This window comes from Hetaerina americana, unplaced genomic scaffold (genome assembly GCF_022747635.1).
Source record: "Hetaerina americana unplaced genomic scaffold, ioHetAmer1.1.p SCAF_4, whole genome shotgun sequence".
NCBI classification, from domain to species: Eukaryota; Metazoa; Arthropoda; class Insecta; order Odonata; family Calopterygidae; genus Hetaerina; species Hetaerina americana.
Window position 1 is genome coordinate 61,289,200 of NW_027286985.1, and position 16,763 is coordinate 61,305,962.

The following is a 16,763-nucleotide window of genomic DNA, read 5'->3' on the forward strand; positions in this document are numbered from 1 at the left end:
ACCTGAACAGTCTGAGACATGTACAGGTTGTGGATTAGCTCCTGTCCCTCCAATCAATTCCTATTTTCTGCAATATGCTCAATAGTTTTTCCCAATTCACTCTATCAAATACCTTCTCTAAATCTGCAAAATAGGCAAATACGTCCTGATTGTGTTCTATATTCCTCATATTTTATTATGTATTTATGTAACTCCACTGCCATTGCTGTTTTAGAAATGAGCATGGAACATTTATTTTCTGTTGATTTTTCAAATCACAATTTGTCCAATGCCAATATTTCTACGATGTACAGTTTTGAACAGGAATTCAATTGAAGCAATGTACATCATGGGACTAGGTAACTGAACAAGTATTTCTTCAGTTGGATCAGCTCGGTATAAACCTCAATTGAAAATAAGTGATTGCCAAAGTGAAAGATGGGCAGTCCTATGTGGCATGAGCTAAGCCTCTGGCAATGTGAATTAGAAATCTTTTGTGAGGTACAATATTGACTACGTGACCTGCATGACAGAAAATACAGTACTGTATGTGATCATGTGATATGTGAGTGCTGTTAGTGAAAATCATCCAATCAGTTGGTTCAAATGTGTGACATAGGTAACAATTACTGGTAATCTACGATGCTTTTAGTTTTTAATGAGGAATACAGTTAATATGCAACTTTTATCTTATTGTTGTAGAATCAATACATGTATATTCTTGATATTAAAACTGATATAATTATCTCATTTCTGTAATTGTGGTAGTATTTAGTTCAAGTGTTTTCAAGCAGTTGCTATCTGTGTGTGTTTCTCATTCATTTTCATGCCTAAAATGATAATGTCTGTCAAGTAACTAAAGGGGTATATTCCTTGAACCAAGGACTTGGTAGACATAGAGAAGATAATACAGAATGAGGGACAAATACCTACATTACGTTTCTCCAATGCTGATGCTCTCTTTAAAAAATAAGTGAATGGCATCATTCAAGCTTAATGAGTATACAAACTTCAATAGTGAATGACATCAGTAACCCATTTCCATGCTGCTTGCATGTTTGCTGTGGCATTCAAAACTTCTGTAAACATCCACAGTAATCCTCTTCCCCTCAGGCTCAGTTTATTTCTGCCACAGTTGATATTTCATTGCATGATTTTTGGATGATGTAACTGAGTACCATATGTGCCATGCGTGCACATGGGAAATTCCATGTGTAGATGGACTTCCTCACAAGGAGGTGTTTAATTACATAATATCAACTGCAGTGTTTTCTCCGCTGAATACAGAAATACCCAATTTTATAAGAAAATACTATTTTCAAATTAAATTAAATGTCATGTTATACCAATTTTATAATAACTTTGAATTCATTAAAATGCAGAAAATTCAAATTTTAAAAGTCATTTGCCTAGGTTGGTTTTTACACTTTGACATTTCTGCATTTTAAGGTATCTTAGTGGATGTCTCCATTAAAGCTACTGTTGCGGCATCTACCACGGTTCTTTGAATCTCAAATGCTTTTTATGGCATGATTATGAGAGTAGTTAGCTTAAAATTTGTCTGTTTAATTATGTATCTTCAATCAAAACTCAGGTTGAATATTATTATGGCATCAGTGATGAACAATTAAGACAGCTCAACTTGAAATATCGGCTATTCATAATCTGTAATTTCCCATTACCTTTAGTTAATTGGGAATGATTTTAAAATATGAATTTTTGACATTTTCTTTCAAAGATAATTTAATCCTAAACATTTACTTGTATGTGAGGACATTCTCCTCATGAAACTCTCATCAGCCAATTTACTTTTTAATAAATTGACTGATGGAGTGAAATGGCACTCTGGGTCGAATTCAATATTTTGTTTCAAAAACTCGATATTTTGAGTAAAAATGGGGGAGAAAATAGTCAGGGATGTAGGGTTTTATGTGCACATCCACAGAATGCATTAACAAGTATAATTTTCTCCAATAGTTCTCCTCAAATTATTAGATAGCTTTTTAATATATACTGCACATTGAAACCTGAATGATACTTTTTGATTCTGAAGAATATAATAATATTTTTTCTTACCAACAGAAAGTGAGGCATTCCCTGAAGTCTCAGATACCACAATGTTCTGTCTGTGGCCATGGTAGTGCCTGCAATCACCAGGAAAAGAATGGTTATGCAAAAGAAGAAATTTCAGAATTACCCATGCTAACAAAAAATGTGGACACTTTTCCTGTGAACAACTTGAGAAATGACAACCATGAGTAGATAGAAAAGTTTTTACAAAATATTTCTTAGAAAACTTTTAAAATATTGAATGCCATAGTGATCATAAATGTTAGTGTCTTCCTTCACCTTTTTAGAAGCCCTAACAAGGATCAGCTTGTACAATAAATTATTTCATGTCAACCTTCTCTGATGGAAACTGCAGAGAAAATAATGTGATGAAATTCCTAATTGTGTGAGAGTATAAAGTGATGTACTCTGTAAAAGTATTATTACTGTACACGTTGACTGATGCTGGACATTTTTGTGGCAAGAAGTGTACATGCCTTTGTGGACATATCAGTGATTGTGCTAGCATTCTGATGTGATGGTGTTTTGATAAAGTGAATGAGCAATGCTAGCATTTGCTCTTGTGTGTAAGATTTTTCATTTGTGTAAAGCTAGTGATGCTGGAGATTTTTCATCTTGTCATATTATTTTAGTTCAATTTTTTTAATAAAACTGAAAAAATTTATATTGAAGTCGTATGTCAGTGTTTATATATTTATATTTTATTATGTGCATTGGGCTAATAACATGTAAATGGTGTGAATACTGCCTCCTCTAACCCAGCCTCAATTCCCATGTACTTATCCATTTATATCATAGTAGTAGTTTTGAGGGGAGGCGACCGACAGCTAAGGTCATTTGCGCCATAGGGGAAGGACAGGAAAGGATGAAGGGTGGAGAGAAACCCGGCGTCGGCATTAGCCTACTCTTTACGAAAGGCGCCAAGGGGTCCGCGGCTTAACGTCCCATCCGACGGACGGCGTACTCACTCAAAGTGCCCTCCACAAAGCACCTCAAGTAGGGATCGAGATACCTCTGAAAAATATTCAACACCGCCGGGATTTGAACCCGCGCCCTCAGGGTGGGAAGCCAGTACGTTAGCCCCCGCACCATCTCGATCCCCCCATTTATATCATGATGGGCTATTTTGCAAAAGAAATCTGGTTTTTCACTTCCAATGGTTGCATTAATTCTTAAGGCAATATACAGGTAAGAGGCAGCTGCAGCAAGAATATGATATATTAAACGTGACACACTCAAAGTAACAGAGATAACTTTCCACTGGACCAAACCTTGGGCACTTTACATCATAAATAGTTTTGCCTGTTTTCTCATCTTCTGTGATCCACCCTCCTCTTCCACCTCCCCTCCCTAAGAGGCTGCTAATTTTCTCCCCACAAATACCCTCCCAGGGTTGAGCTTTAATTGCATAGTGACTATGCCTTTTATCTACTTAATCCATTCATAAGTAACAAAGTTAGGGAGAGAATAAGTTCTGACAAATGGATGGTAAAATGCAAAGTTGATTCAGGCTTTGACTAAGAGCTCCCTGGAAACTTGGACATATATTCATAATGGGTTCTAGCAATTCAAAGTTATGGTACTGCACGCATTTATTCTATGTTATTTCACATTGGTTGTTGGGCAAGCAAACAGAAGCTATGCTTTTTAGAGATGGATTTATTTCTTGAGAAAAGGAATAATACTCCTCTGATATCTTCGTAATTAACACGTGCAACTTTGCAATATGTGAAATGCACATGGTGTGCATTATCTCAGGAAAAATTCAAAATGTGTATGTTACTAGATTAGATAATGGCTCCAATGACGGGATGAACTAATAATGATTTGTCTTAAAAATAGGCATACACATTTTATGCTTTTGGCTGGGGATTAATTTATCTCCAAGCTACATAATATTCTTAAAAAAGGTAATCAAAATAATAATACTTTATTTAATGACTTTTGGTGTGAGATAGAAACTTTATCATCACTTCTTCCACCTAATGGCTAAATATTACTTTGAAGACAATTACAAACATCCGAGCCCTAGATGGATTGAACCCATGACCTCTGGGTTGGCAGGCATGGACGTTACCCCAACTCCACCTGAGTCAGCATATTGCCAGGATGGTTAACTCAAGAGAATTTTGCCATTGATGCATTGATTGACTGGTAGTAGTAGTTTTAGGGGGGGCGACCGCGAAATTTACGCCATTAGGGATGGGCAGGAAAGGATTAAGGGTGGAGAGAAACCCAGCATCAGCATTAGCCTACTCTTTACGAAAGGCCTCAAGGGGTCCACAGCTTGACGTCCTATCTGACGGACGGTATGCTCAATCAAAGTGCTCTACACAAAGCACCTCAAGTAGGGATTAGGATAATGCGGAAAATACCACCTCCGGGATTCGAACCCGGGCCCTCCGAGTGGGAACCCAGTACGTTGGCCACCACATCATCCCGATCCCCAAGTTAATGTGAGTATATATGAAGTACATATTCCTGAGATGTCTACCGATACAAAATGGAACATTAAGCCATTGATATGCTGGTCAACAGGCATTTGAGAAGTACTCTCAACATAGCTAAGCCCAATAATGATGCTGCCTGTGGGCACGAATACAATTGTAAATGATTTCCTTGTCTTTCGTGTGCATGTGGTGTCGCAATAATGCATGCCATAAATATGATTAGAAAATCCACTCCAGGAGAAAAGCATTTAAATATTACAGAATTATCCAGGTGACCCAAAGAAACTAAAAAAAAAGTTTTGGATTTTGGTCTTGAAATTGCAATTGTAAGCGCCAAGTAATTGGCACAAGGACAAAACATTCCTCTGGATATCACATAAGAAGAAATGTTAGGCACAAGAGACGTCCTATGAATACCTTGTAAAAGAATTTTCTCCAGAAGGCAATTTTAACATTAACCGCAGCATTCATGCAAATATTAGAGCAGTTTCAGAACTTTATTATATTTCTGAATCTTGTTTGAAACATTTAAATGAAAATGAAGAGTTGTTTAATTGAAATAATTGTTGAGAAAATCGAGCAGGATATTCATAACCGTAATATTATTGTGTGATGTCTTTCGTTTCCAACCTGTTTCGTCCGGTGGAAACTATCGATATGAAAGTTATTACTATCGATTGCATCTATATGTCGAACCTGGAATGTATCGAATTCTTCTGAAAACTTAGGCGCACGTGTGCATTTGATGTTTTTCATCATGTCACATTAAAAACAATGCGCCCAGTTTATTGCTTAATTCCGACTATATCTAGTTTTTTTGCTTAAGTGATCTCTTAGTTCTGAAGTCAGAATGGTCGCCAAGCGTAAGAAGAAGGTAAGCAGCATTAATTACTTCCAGTATTATGAATGTACTAGGTGGATTAATATTTTGATATTATGTTGTTGTTAGTACGAAAGCGGCGAAGGCTCTCAGTACATCAGCAGAAAGTCAGCCTTAAAAAGACTCCAGTTAAATTTGAAGGACTTCAGAAAGCTATGTATTCTGAAAGGCATTTACCCACGAGAACCCCGCAACAGGAAGCGTGCACAGAAAGGTGTACCAGGCATCAAGACATTATATCACATGAAGGACATTCAGTTTTTAATGCACGAACCAATAATATGGAAACTGAGAGATTATCATGTACGTATGGATAATCATTATGGTTATAGTTGTTGATGTATCATGTTGGTAACTTCCGTCTTCTTTGAAGTGTAAATTTCAATTAAGTGACTCAGTGGTTAGGAAGTGAAGGCGATTTGAGATTTTTCGTTTTTACCAAATGTCATTTTGTAGAATTTTCAATAAGTGTAATTGTGGAAATTATTAATGGTTATTTGTAATAACCAGGGTTTTGTTTAATTTAGTGTGCATGTCTTCAGCTCTACATTAGAATGAACTTTAATTTTTCTTCAACATTAAATTCCTGGATAAATTTGCAGTAGAATTAAAAAATATAAGAACAGTTCTAAAGATGATTTGATTACAAAAATATTGAAAATTTGCTACACTGTAATGGTTTTTTAAACTACATCTTTTCTTATTTCTTACTAATGTTTTCTTTTTTATTTCAGATATTTACACATCGTGTGAAACGTGCCAAAGCTGAACGAGATTTTGAGGCTATGGCCAGATATCTCAGGAACCATCCAGTTATACAGTTGGATCACATTGTCAAAGAACGGTACTTAAGAAAAATCTGAAAACTTGATTAATATCCATGTAATACGTAAAATCGATTTATAAGGCCATATTTTCTGTGCAAATGCAAGTCATTCAGGTATACGCCCTGCACCATTTTCCACATCCGAGAGTAAATGCGTTCAAATGGAAGTAGGCATGATTTTTTATGCTAAATTTTAATTTTCTTCCCTTGTGGTTGGCAAAGAATTTCGTTGCGATTATAAACTAATATTGCTCATGTGTAGGCAATTATGTGTTAAATATTTTATTGCGCCATTGAAAAGGAAAAGATCTTCCTCAGGAAATGAGGCATTAAGTTCAGAAAATTTGAAAGTAGGCATGAGGCTCCAGTAGTAGGAAGTCGAATTGACTCCTCTACTGAATGATATAACGAGAAGGACGAAACACCCCTGGAAGAGTTGCACTGTTCACAAGTAGTAATACTATCTTTAATGCTGTCGACTGTGATATACCGTGAATCCTGCCTTCACACACTTAGCAAAAGGAGGCCCTCCTATATCTGGCATATTTTATTGAAGTTACTGAAATTTGTGATAATAGCATATGCTTCAATATTCAACAGGAAGACCGCATACTATTATTTTTCAGAGAAATTTCGAGAGATTTAAAAGTTCGTGTTTGGCTCTGGCTTGGCTGTGGTAATAATGCCAGCTATAAGTAATATAAGCCAGTTATAAGATTTCACGGGGGCAAAAATTCTCCAGTATTTTAGTATTCCGTTAATAATGTTCCTGTACAAAAGTGTGAAGTTTTTGTTATCTTAGCATTATTTTGGACGGCATTAAACTTTTTTTCCATGTATTAATGCTTTAGTGTGGAAACAAGATGCACTTACATGTTCATTTCAATAGATAAAAGACCCTTTAAAAATATTGACACAATGGAAATTATGCATACATCTTTAGTTTGAAGTTGGCCGCTCATCTTACTGCTGTATGGAATCCACATTGTGCTATTCATGCTCATGGTTATGAATATATTAAGCGTTAGTTCTAATGATTGATGAACTTTAAATTAGGAATATTCCTAGATGGCATAAATTATGACCTGATTGTGTCTTAGAAAAATATTAGAACACTAGATTGTAAAAGATTATTGTTTTATCTGTATTTTTGTTTTGGGTGGCTGACCTACAAATTTGAATGTTGTGACCTTATAATTAAATTTAAAATTAGAATCCCTGCACATTCCAAAAAAATGGACAAATATTTCTATATTTCATGTCACTGAACTTATTGTGGGTGTTTTAATGTTTTGCATAATAATCATTGATTTGTAAATAATTTTGTACAATTGATTTATTTCCTGGCCATTAGTATGATTGTAGACATATTCCTTAAATATGATGATAATGTATGTTTGATAGGCAACTTATAAATGTTGTATCCTTTGTTTGCCATATCTTCATTCAATTATTTTGGTTTTCAAAGAATTTGCATAACATGTTGTTCCTTGTTAGAAATGCATTCTTTTAAAGAAAGGCTTGAACCTGATGAATGAAAAGAGAGTTGAAAAGAATAAAATAATGAATAGGGTTAACATATTATTATATTGAAGTACTGCATTCCATTCATTTGACTCAACCTAATGAGCACTCTCGAGCATACTCCTTCTTATCAAGTTTGGAGGAAAACAAAGTTTAACAAACGAGAAAATTCTACTCATTTCAATTGCTTTCATCCCGTTAGCAGTGGAGCAAAATATTAGATGATAATGCTGAACAATTTGTGTGTCCAAAAATTCATCTGTGAAGGTTTCTGTGTTGATCAAATAACCCTGAATTCATTTTTACCCAAAATATCTCTTAATTCAGTGCAACAGCTTGTAAAAAATGCTTTAAAGGCCGTGAATGCTGAATTGACCTCAATTCAGAGCGTTTGTACTTAGTATGAAAACATTCGTGTTTGCTACAGTGCTGGAGATAAATTGTTCATTCTTGGATTTTTAATCTTTAGACATTCAAATAACCAAGCATTTAATTGTATTTACTCTCTAAAAATGGCATCGCTTATATTGCACAGGTATCCAACTTTTATTGATGCACTACGAGATCTGGATGATTGCCTCACCCTCTGCTTCCTGTTCAGCACATTTCCCAGTCTGAAGCACATTCCCCGTAACAACATAATATTGTGCCGCCGGCTCACAGTGGAGTTCCTTCATTATGTAATAGAAGCCCGAGCCTTGCGCAAGGTTTTTGTGTCAATCAAAGGATACTACTATCAGGCTGAGATCAAGGGACAGACCATAACTTGGATAGTTCCTCATCACTTCTCCTTCAAGGTAAGGAAGATTTACTTCATTAATCATTATGCCATTCTGGTGAAGCCTCAAAATTACATTTTTCAGGGACTGAGTGAAAAATGTGTAAAATGGGGCATGGGAAGAATCTAAAAACAATGTATTTCAATGTTTTACAAATTTAAGCCCCAACAGGTGCAATAAATTAAAATAAATAGTCATTGAATTGAAAACTTGATACAACCTAAGTATAACTTCATAATTGGAATTTAGATATCTATGGTAAAGTTGGATTTTATAAGGAGACTTAGTTCATCCTTGTTTTTCACCCTAAACGCTATACAAATAATTACTTGGAATGATCATGAAGTAAACATGATGTTGCAGGTATCTGTATAACAGCAATGAGAACACTAATACAAATGAATATGCAGTACAGTCATGATGTTTGTTTTAGCAGATTTCAAGGAGGTTTGATAGAGTGAATTGGGTAGGAGTAGTAAATACATTCATTACAGAAGATAGAAATAGTTTAAATAGGTGACATCTTCAACCAGGACTAGTTTCCAAATTATCATTGGCATGTGGTAGATGGAGACTAAGAATGGGCTGTGTTAGGAAGAGGAGTAATACAAGGGTGTGAATTATTAACCATGCTTTTTATTTTGTAAATGTGGAGGAAATGGTAAAAGAAGCATGGAAAGAAATGGATATAGGGATGAAGGTCTCTGGGGAATCCATTAAATCATGTAGGTTTGCATAAGATGAAGCATTAGGTAGCTGGTCAGCCAAAGGGTTACAATCATTGCTGAATGCATTAGAGAATAAATGTGATAGGTATTGGATAAAAATCAATGTAAACAAAACAATTCTGTGGGACAAATCAATTCAATAAATATGGGATGAGAATAAATACAAATAAAACAAAGATCATGAGATTTTCTGAAGAGAGAAAGGCCAAGTTAATGTTAAAATAGCTGGGTAAAAACTGGAGCAGGTGAAAGTTTGCCTATCTTGGATGTGCTTTTTACCAAGATGGTCAAAGTAGCTTTACCTAAGAAGATTAGCTGAAAAAGATGTTATCCAGAGGAGGGAGTTAATGACAGGAATGCTGAGTAAGGTTGTTGAGAAAAGACTTGTAAAAACTTTGTTATGAAGGGAGGTTTTGTATGGTGTGGAAACATGGTCATTGAAATAGGTTTGGTTGGAGGCTTTTGAGTTCTGGGTGTGGGGTGCAGTCAAGGGAAAGAAATGGTAATTTGGATTGTAGGAGGATGGAAAAGGTAGAATGGACTGAGTATTGAAGGTACCAAAGTATTAGGCTTTGTGGGGAAGGAAAGACGATTGTTGGGAGAAATGCAAAGGAGGTAGAAAGATGGAAGCATTGCATTTTGATTGTGGATAGAATGTCGAAGACTGTGAAAGAGGGGATGACATTAGGCAAGCAGGGTAGGGGTAGGAAAAGAAGAGGAATGTTGGATGGAATGAATTAAGTGTGTGGAATTGAATAGGAGCTAATTTTAGTGTTGGATGTCTGGTCGTGTTTTGTTAGATGTAGGAACATGCATCGTTTACTGTTGCATGGCTTTGCCCAACCTAAATTGACATAATATAAAGAAGCAAGTGTACACAGTCGATTGATTGTGTGTATTATCCTTAGAGAGCCCAATGGAAAGAATGGAGATATTTTACTCTTTCTCTGTCACACATCTGTCTTCATTTAAGCGATTTCCATTTTATATTGTCTAAAACAACAGCTGAATTTTGTGAAAAGCATTTGTTCTTGCTATGTTTAAGAGCTTGTTGAACTCAGATTTTAGTGTGAATGTTAAACTTTCTTGCAAGTTCCCACAATTTGCATCAATTTTTACATATGAGGCTGAATTTTCAATTTTTTATAAAAAATGTTTGTCATTCAGGCTTATTTTCCTGCGCTTGTACAATGATCGTATGTATTTAATATTAGTTCATATCAATTTAATTCTTTTTCTATATTTATTGCAGCCTCATGAAAAACAGGAGGTTGACTTCTCCGTTATGTCTACATTTGTGGAATTTTATGTTCACCTGTTGGGCTTTGTTAACTTCAGGCTCTACCACTCCCTTAACCTGTATTATCCTCCTAAATACTTTGAATTGCCAGGTAAGTTTGACGTGTGCATTACCTTGGAAATTTTGTTTATACACAAGCAAATGATGAATATAAATTTCATTGTGTGTACATGTTGTTACTCATTCAACTTCATTGGCAGATAGGATAATTTTTTAAGTTAAATGTGAGACAAAATTTGTTCTATACCTTTTCATTTAAAAGTAAACTGAAATTGAACTTATGGAATGGTGTTGCCCTAATGGGTATCTCTTAGCCCATTTAGTGGATTTTTGATAGTTATTCTAAAAAATGTTTGTAACGCTGTCATTATTAAACATTTAGCTGAAGAATCAGAAAAGACATTGGCTGATGAGGAAGTTTATGTCTCTGAGCGAGTGGCAGCTTTGAATACATCAATATCAAAATCAAAAGTCAGCACAGAGGAAGAGGAGGCTCAGATGGATGAATTTGTGACTGTAAGTTAATGTGTCATCTGTCAGATATTCTGGTGTTTTACTGTTTTAAATTGTTTCTGTATGAAAAAATATTTTAATTTTAATTTTACAGTCTGAAGATGCAGAGAAAGTAGACTTAGCAAGGAAAGAAATGGAGGCTGTCAAAAATTTGAAAACCCTTTTTGATGGTTTGAAGTTCTTTATTAACCGAGAAGTTCCACGAGAACCTTTGACATTTGTTCTTCGCTGTTTTGGTGGAGAGGTTTCATGGGATAAGTCACTGTTTGTGGGGTCAACGTTCCCTGAAACAGACGAAACAATCACTCACCAAATTGTTGACCGGCCTTCAGTTGATAAGCAGTATCTCTCCAGGTAATTACTTGTGACTTATAACTGTAGAATGCGAGTTAAATTGCTGTTCTTGTACCAGTGCAGTGCACCTATCAATTTGTGGTTATTTGCCTACCTAGTTCTATGAATCCAAAGAGTGATATATCCTCTGTTCCTCCTCTTTCAAAAGAATTGAATCTGTATGGACTGCATTTTTAAGATAAACTAGAAGATAAAATTTAAGAAACACTGAATATGAAGTACTGAAAATCTTAAGAAACTGGTAATTTGATATGTCAGCTTGCAACTTTGCAAATAGGTATCAACCGATATCCTGGACTTAGACTAGACATGGGGTAGTATCTCTGAGCATAAATCATGTTATGCCTCAGCAAGCTACACAAAGGTTGTAATGATAGCCGAGGGTGGGGTTCCAATAGTACTAAGCCCAAAATAGTATAAAATCTACTCATCGCGTTAGGGGAGTAGTTTCTGAGGAAGATCTGATACCTGAAAAATCACAAGAGATGGGCGAAGCTGGGGATGTCCTGAGTTGCTCCTGGAATTGAACCTGGGCCCTCTGGTCAGTAGCCCAGCATTCTACCCACTGGACTACTGTACCCCCAAATCGCATGTAGGTTACCCCTTTCTTTTTACTTCCCAGAACTGAATCACTTCGCCTGTAAGGGATTGTCAGGGAATCCATCAAATTATTCCCATTGACAAATAATTCCAAAGCCACTTCTGTAACCCAAATAAAGAGTGTAGATATCCTCCCAGATTCTCATCCAGCAAGTCTTGACCATCCAAGACAGTAACCTTTCTCTCTCTAACCCTCATTAATGGCTTCATTGATTGGTAATATGATAGGTTTATCCAACCAGATACGTTTTCAGCCATTGACTTGTGGCTGGATATGCTGTTTAAAAAGAGGGAATATTTGGTCATGATGCCTTGTAATTAGTGGGCCAATGCACTACTGACCTGACTAATCTGGTGGAAAAATAGTTTCCTCTTGGATAAGTTAGCTGTATTTAGTTTGGAAGTGTAGACTCTTTGATATTAGTGAAAACTTTAAAAAATTTCAGTTCATAGTCCTTCAGCAAATAAGTCTCTGTATTGTAACTTGCATCAAATTGTTGCACTTAAAACTAAAATGAAAGGATGATTATAAATGTTACACCGGAATATTTTCTGTTTAAGGCTAAACCTGGGAAGTAGAAAATAGTAACAGTTTAAAATTGATGTATTGCGAGTGATAGTTAAAGACATCATTGTTTTATAGAAATTTTTTTACCCTAAATATACATCTTTGAAGTAAATATATGTTAATATGTTGTGCCAAATAGTTCCCATGTGTAGATGCCAAGTTCAGGATGTGGTACTTTAGAAATGCTAATTCTGAGGTGAAGTTTTCCAGCATGATGCCATTATATTTGACACAAGATTCCCACATGGTGTTTTATGTGCTTTTAACCAGACACTATCCTTACCAATCCAAAAAACTTCCTCATCCCTCCTTCCTCCCCTTCCTTGGTTTAAAATAAGAGTATTAATGAAAACAGATTCAAATGCAAAAAAGATAAATGCATTTTCTAGAGAAATTATGATTGTCAAAAATTGTTTGCATAATTTATATTTTGATGTCATGATTCATATTTTGATGATGAATTGCATTTGTATCCGTTTGTTATTTCCTGTTGGTTACGGAGTTGTTTTCATGGCTGGTGTTCTAACACTGCTGATTTTGATGGCTTGCTGAGTATTAGGGTTGTGAATCTTGGTACAGATGAACTGTGTTTGGTCAGTTGAAAGAATCTGTGGGCACATGAGGCTTTATGAACATATATCCCTCATTATTCTTAATGAAGAAAAATTCCATCATGGCACATGCATGGATTGGGTTGAACAAATACACATCTTTATTGTTCGCAACTTAATGAATGACTTCTCCTTTACTTAATTATAGGTATTATGTGCAGCCACAGTGGGTGTTTGATTCTGTGAATGCGAGGCGGCTCCTGCCTGTGGAGAAGTACCTCATTGGTTGTGTTCTTCCTCCACACCTCTCTCCATTTCTTGACGCATTGCAACCTGAGCAGTACATTCCCCCTGAGCAAAAGGCTTTGGAAGATGGTGATGATGTTGCAAGTGAGTGGAGCTTTATTTCAGTGGATGATATCCTTACTGGTAGAAGTCTTAAAATGGATATTTGCACTTATATTTATCAAAGGAATAATATCCCATTTATTTTCTCAAATATGATATTATTAAATATTATCTAATAAATATAACCTCCAGGGGTGACTTTAATTTTAAATTATCTAAAAATGTGTTGAAATCTTTGAATTGGCTCATAACCTAAAGATAATGTGTGATCAATGCCTTGGATTATCATATGAAATGACTTTTTAAAGAGAAATGATTGGATGTCTGATGTAAATTTTTTTAAGAAATGGTTTTCTGTGGGTGGTATGGTATGTGGATAGAACTGATGGTGACATTTGATCTTTTGCAGAAGATGATGAAGTTTCTGATGATGAGGATGAAGAAGAAGAACAAGGTTTAGATGAAGAAAATGATGTAGATGAGAGTGAAAAGGATGAGGAAGGCCCAGAAGAGGAGGAAGAGGCTAACAGTGAAGAAGAGGAGGGAGAGGAAATTGGTGTCATTAAGCAGAGCCACACTAAAGAAAGAAAAGAGAAGGTAAGGATTGGCATTACTTAGGCAAATAATCTGATCTTTTTCATATACTCAAAACACATTATGCTAAACCTCCCTGTAAAAGCCATTTTATTTGCTGCTTATTTTTACCCAGATGAGTTTCAAAGGAATGACTGATAAGCATTAATTACGTATGGATCGACCTGATTGTCCATTTGCTCTAAGTAGTGTTTTTATCGCTAATTGATTTTGCTCTGAATTCTCTACTATAGAAAAAGAAAATGGCTGTAGTTGCTGGTACTGTGACAAAGGAAGATCCCATTGCCAAGAAACGAGAAGAGCGTCAACAGTACAGGCTAAGGGAGAAGATGGTTAAGAGGAAGCACAGGGGCTTGTATCGCAGCATGATTGCTGGCCGTGCGGAGCGTCGCAAAGAGGTTTGGTTGTTGGGTAAAAAGAGAAAGCGTATTGAAGCTGAGAAGAAGGAAGAAAAGCAGGTTTCAAAAAAGAAGCAAGAGGGGACAGAGAAGAAAGAAACAAAAGCAGGGACTCCAGTCAAGTGATCTAAGCTGTCGAAGATGTACTCTTTTCAGTGAGGAATATAATTGTTGATTTGAGAGAACTAAATGTCCATTTGAAGTTTCCCATTGACCAAGACAGAAATGTGAATTAAATTTTTAATGTGACTGTTACTGAAAGCGTTTTCATAAATAATTTTTATCTTATATCAATTGAACCTCTCTCTTAAAAGCAGTCAAAAGCTGTAGTTTCAACCCGCTCCCATTACCTCACAGCTCTCCATTTAACCACCCACGTTGTAACTTCTGTCCCTCGTACAACAGTGAATGCACCACCACCTTCCGATTCAATCCCAAAACACGCTGCCCCACTTAATCAATTTTTCCTTAAGTGTTCATATGACAATACTAGAAATCTTCCCCAAGCATGCAAGGTGCATCTAGGTGAAAAATTGAAAACTTCATTTGGACATCACTACCTCCCATCTAACAAAGGTGACATGATCGCCGAAACATGAAGTGAACCGGTGTAACGTCTTTGTGTTTTTGTTATGTTTAAACGTTATCTCCTGATATACAGGGTTCGTCCGGAAAATAAGTGTACTGAGCTCAGGAAAAAAAATGTATTACACTTTTACATATCTTAAGCTAATATTCCTCAAAATAGGACCCTTGTGAGTCGATACACTTGTTCCAGCGGCGTTCCCATTCCTGGAACGCTCCCGCGAAGGCATCATCGGGAACCTCTCGAAGACTCGTCGTCGACCTCTTCTCTGCCCTCCATGAACATCTTGTGCCACCGAAAGATCATGTTTCTGGACATGGCTGACTCCCCGTAAGCCTGGTTAATCATACCAACAGTTTCGGTAGACGATTTCCCAAGCTTTACCGCAAATTTGATGGAATAACGCTGCTCCAAAAACTTCGGCATCGCGTTCCGTGACGTGGGTCGAGCGTGGAGGTTCGCGTTAACAGAGCTCCTTACTACACCACAGCTCAGAGCTGACTGCCTTTTTCAGCGTCGCTTGCCAACATACCCCCCTCCAATCGCAGCCCGTCAGAGCGGTGCTGGGCGTGCCTGGAGCGGCGGGAAAAAAAATCAGTAGTCAGTACACTTATTTTCCGGACGAACCCTGTATATTGCAACAAAAGTGCTTGGGGCTCTACTATTATTATATTTTCTCCCATCCTTTCTTTAACATAGCATTGCCTATAACTCCTGAAGTTGGCCATCTTTTACAAAGATGCCCAAGTTGCCATGGCAGCCATTAAAATCAACTCTCTCTACTACTCTCAAGTTATTACTTCCTTTAAAAATTAATAACTTCCCCCTCATCTTGAGCATTTCTCATTCCGTCCTCAACTTCAATTCCTTCTCCTTCAATAACCTACCCTGCCTCCAGGCTCTGATTTAGGGGAATGGAATGGAAAAACTGTACAAATAGTGTATCCACCCACCATTTTTTCACTCATCATAATTTGCTGTCACTAATGGATATGAAATCCACAATTTTTTTTGCCAGGGAAAATTGTAGCGTCAATGTAAGATGCTGAGCATATGACAGTAGACATAGTAATTGAGGTATGCATAACCCACCTGGTTAAAAGACAATCCTTTTTGCCTAATTAATATTAACCTGAGAGGTTCATAATGACTAAATTCTTTCATTGTTATGGTAACTCTTTCCCATCAATTTTAGCTCTTTGGCAAGTGGAAACCCAGTGAATCAATTCTCAGAGTATATAATGAATACTAATAGTTTTTCAGTGTAGAAATCCCATCCAGCAGTTTCACTAGTAAATATATTAGCTACCAGTTGTTCATATTTAGCATTTGACGTTGGATACCTCCCTTGCTACACCTGTCTCATTTTTATCTTATTGGCCTTACATGTTTTTTAAATTGCCAAATTTATTATTTTTGGCTGACATCTGACTATAAAGTGCTCTTAGCCAATTACAGAAGGAATTGACGTTAATTTTTTTGCACTTTATATGACTGACTTAGGATAAATATGAATTTTAAGTGCAAATGACTCGGATTAACATGAGGAAATACTTAATTTTTTAGTTAATGCATGAATATTTTCTCTTTTGAAATTTTATTATGTCTATAACAAAAGAAATTAATTGTGACTGTGATTAGTTTATTTAACATTTCTTTCCAGTCACTTTACAGTGCTGAAAAGCAATGTTTTCACCTGCCTGTTCTTTGCTACT

The 16,763-nt window shown here is 36.2% G+C and overlaps 2 protein-coding genes across 2 annotated transcripts in view; both read left to right on the forward strand.

Moving 5' to 3' along the window:
• ine (solute carrier family 6 member inebriated) overlaps positions 1 to 2,720 on the forward strand; it is a 280,518-nt gene extending 277,798 nt beyond the window's left edge. The window contains exon 12 of the mRNA XM_071590342.1: positions 2,062 to 2,720. Coding sequence (XP_071446443.1) covers positions 2,062 to 2,241 — 180 coding nt within the window. The 3' untranslated portion in view covers positions 2,242 to 2,720. The remainder of the gene's footprint in view (positions 1 to 2,061) is intronic.
• Positions 2,721 to 5,223: 2,503 nt separating this feature from the next.
• Positions 5,224 to 14,717, forward strand: LOC139692237 (pescadillo homolog). Its single transcript, XM_071590305.1, has 10 exons — positions 5,224 to 5,373; positions 5,449 to 5,682; positions 6,114 to 6,223; positions 8,265 to 8,526; positions 10,489 to 10,627; positions 10,919 to 11,052; positions 11,144 to 11,403; positions 13,331 to 13,512; positions 13,880 to 14,067; positions 14,298 to 14,717. Exons 1-10 carry the CDS (start codon positions 5,350 to 5,352, stop codon positions 14,586 to 14,588), a joined length of 1,824 nt encoding a protein of 607 aa, XP_071446406.1. The 5' UTR covers positions 5,224 to 5,349; the 3' UTR covers positions 14,589 to 14,717.
• Positions 14,718 to 16,763: the final 2,046 nt, after the last annotated feature.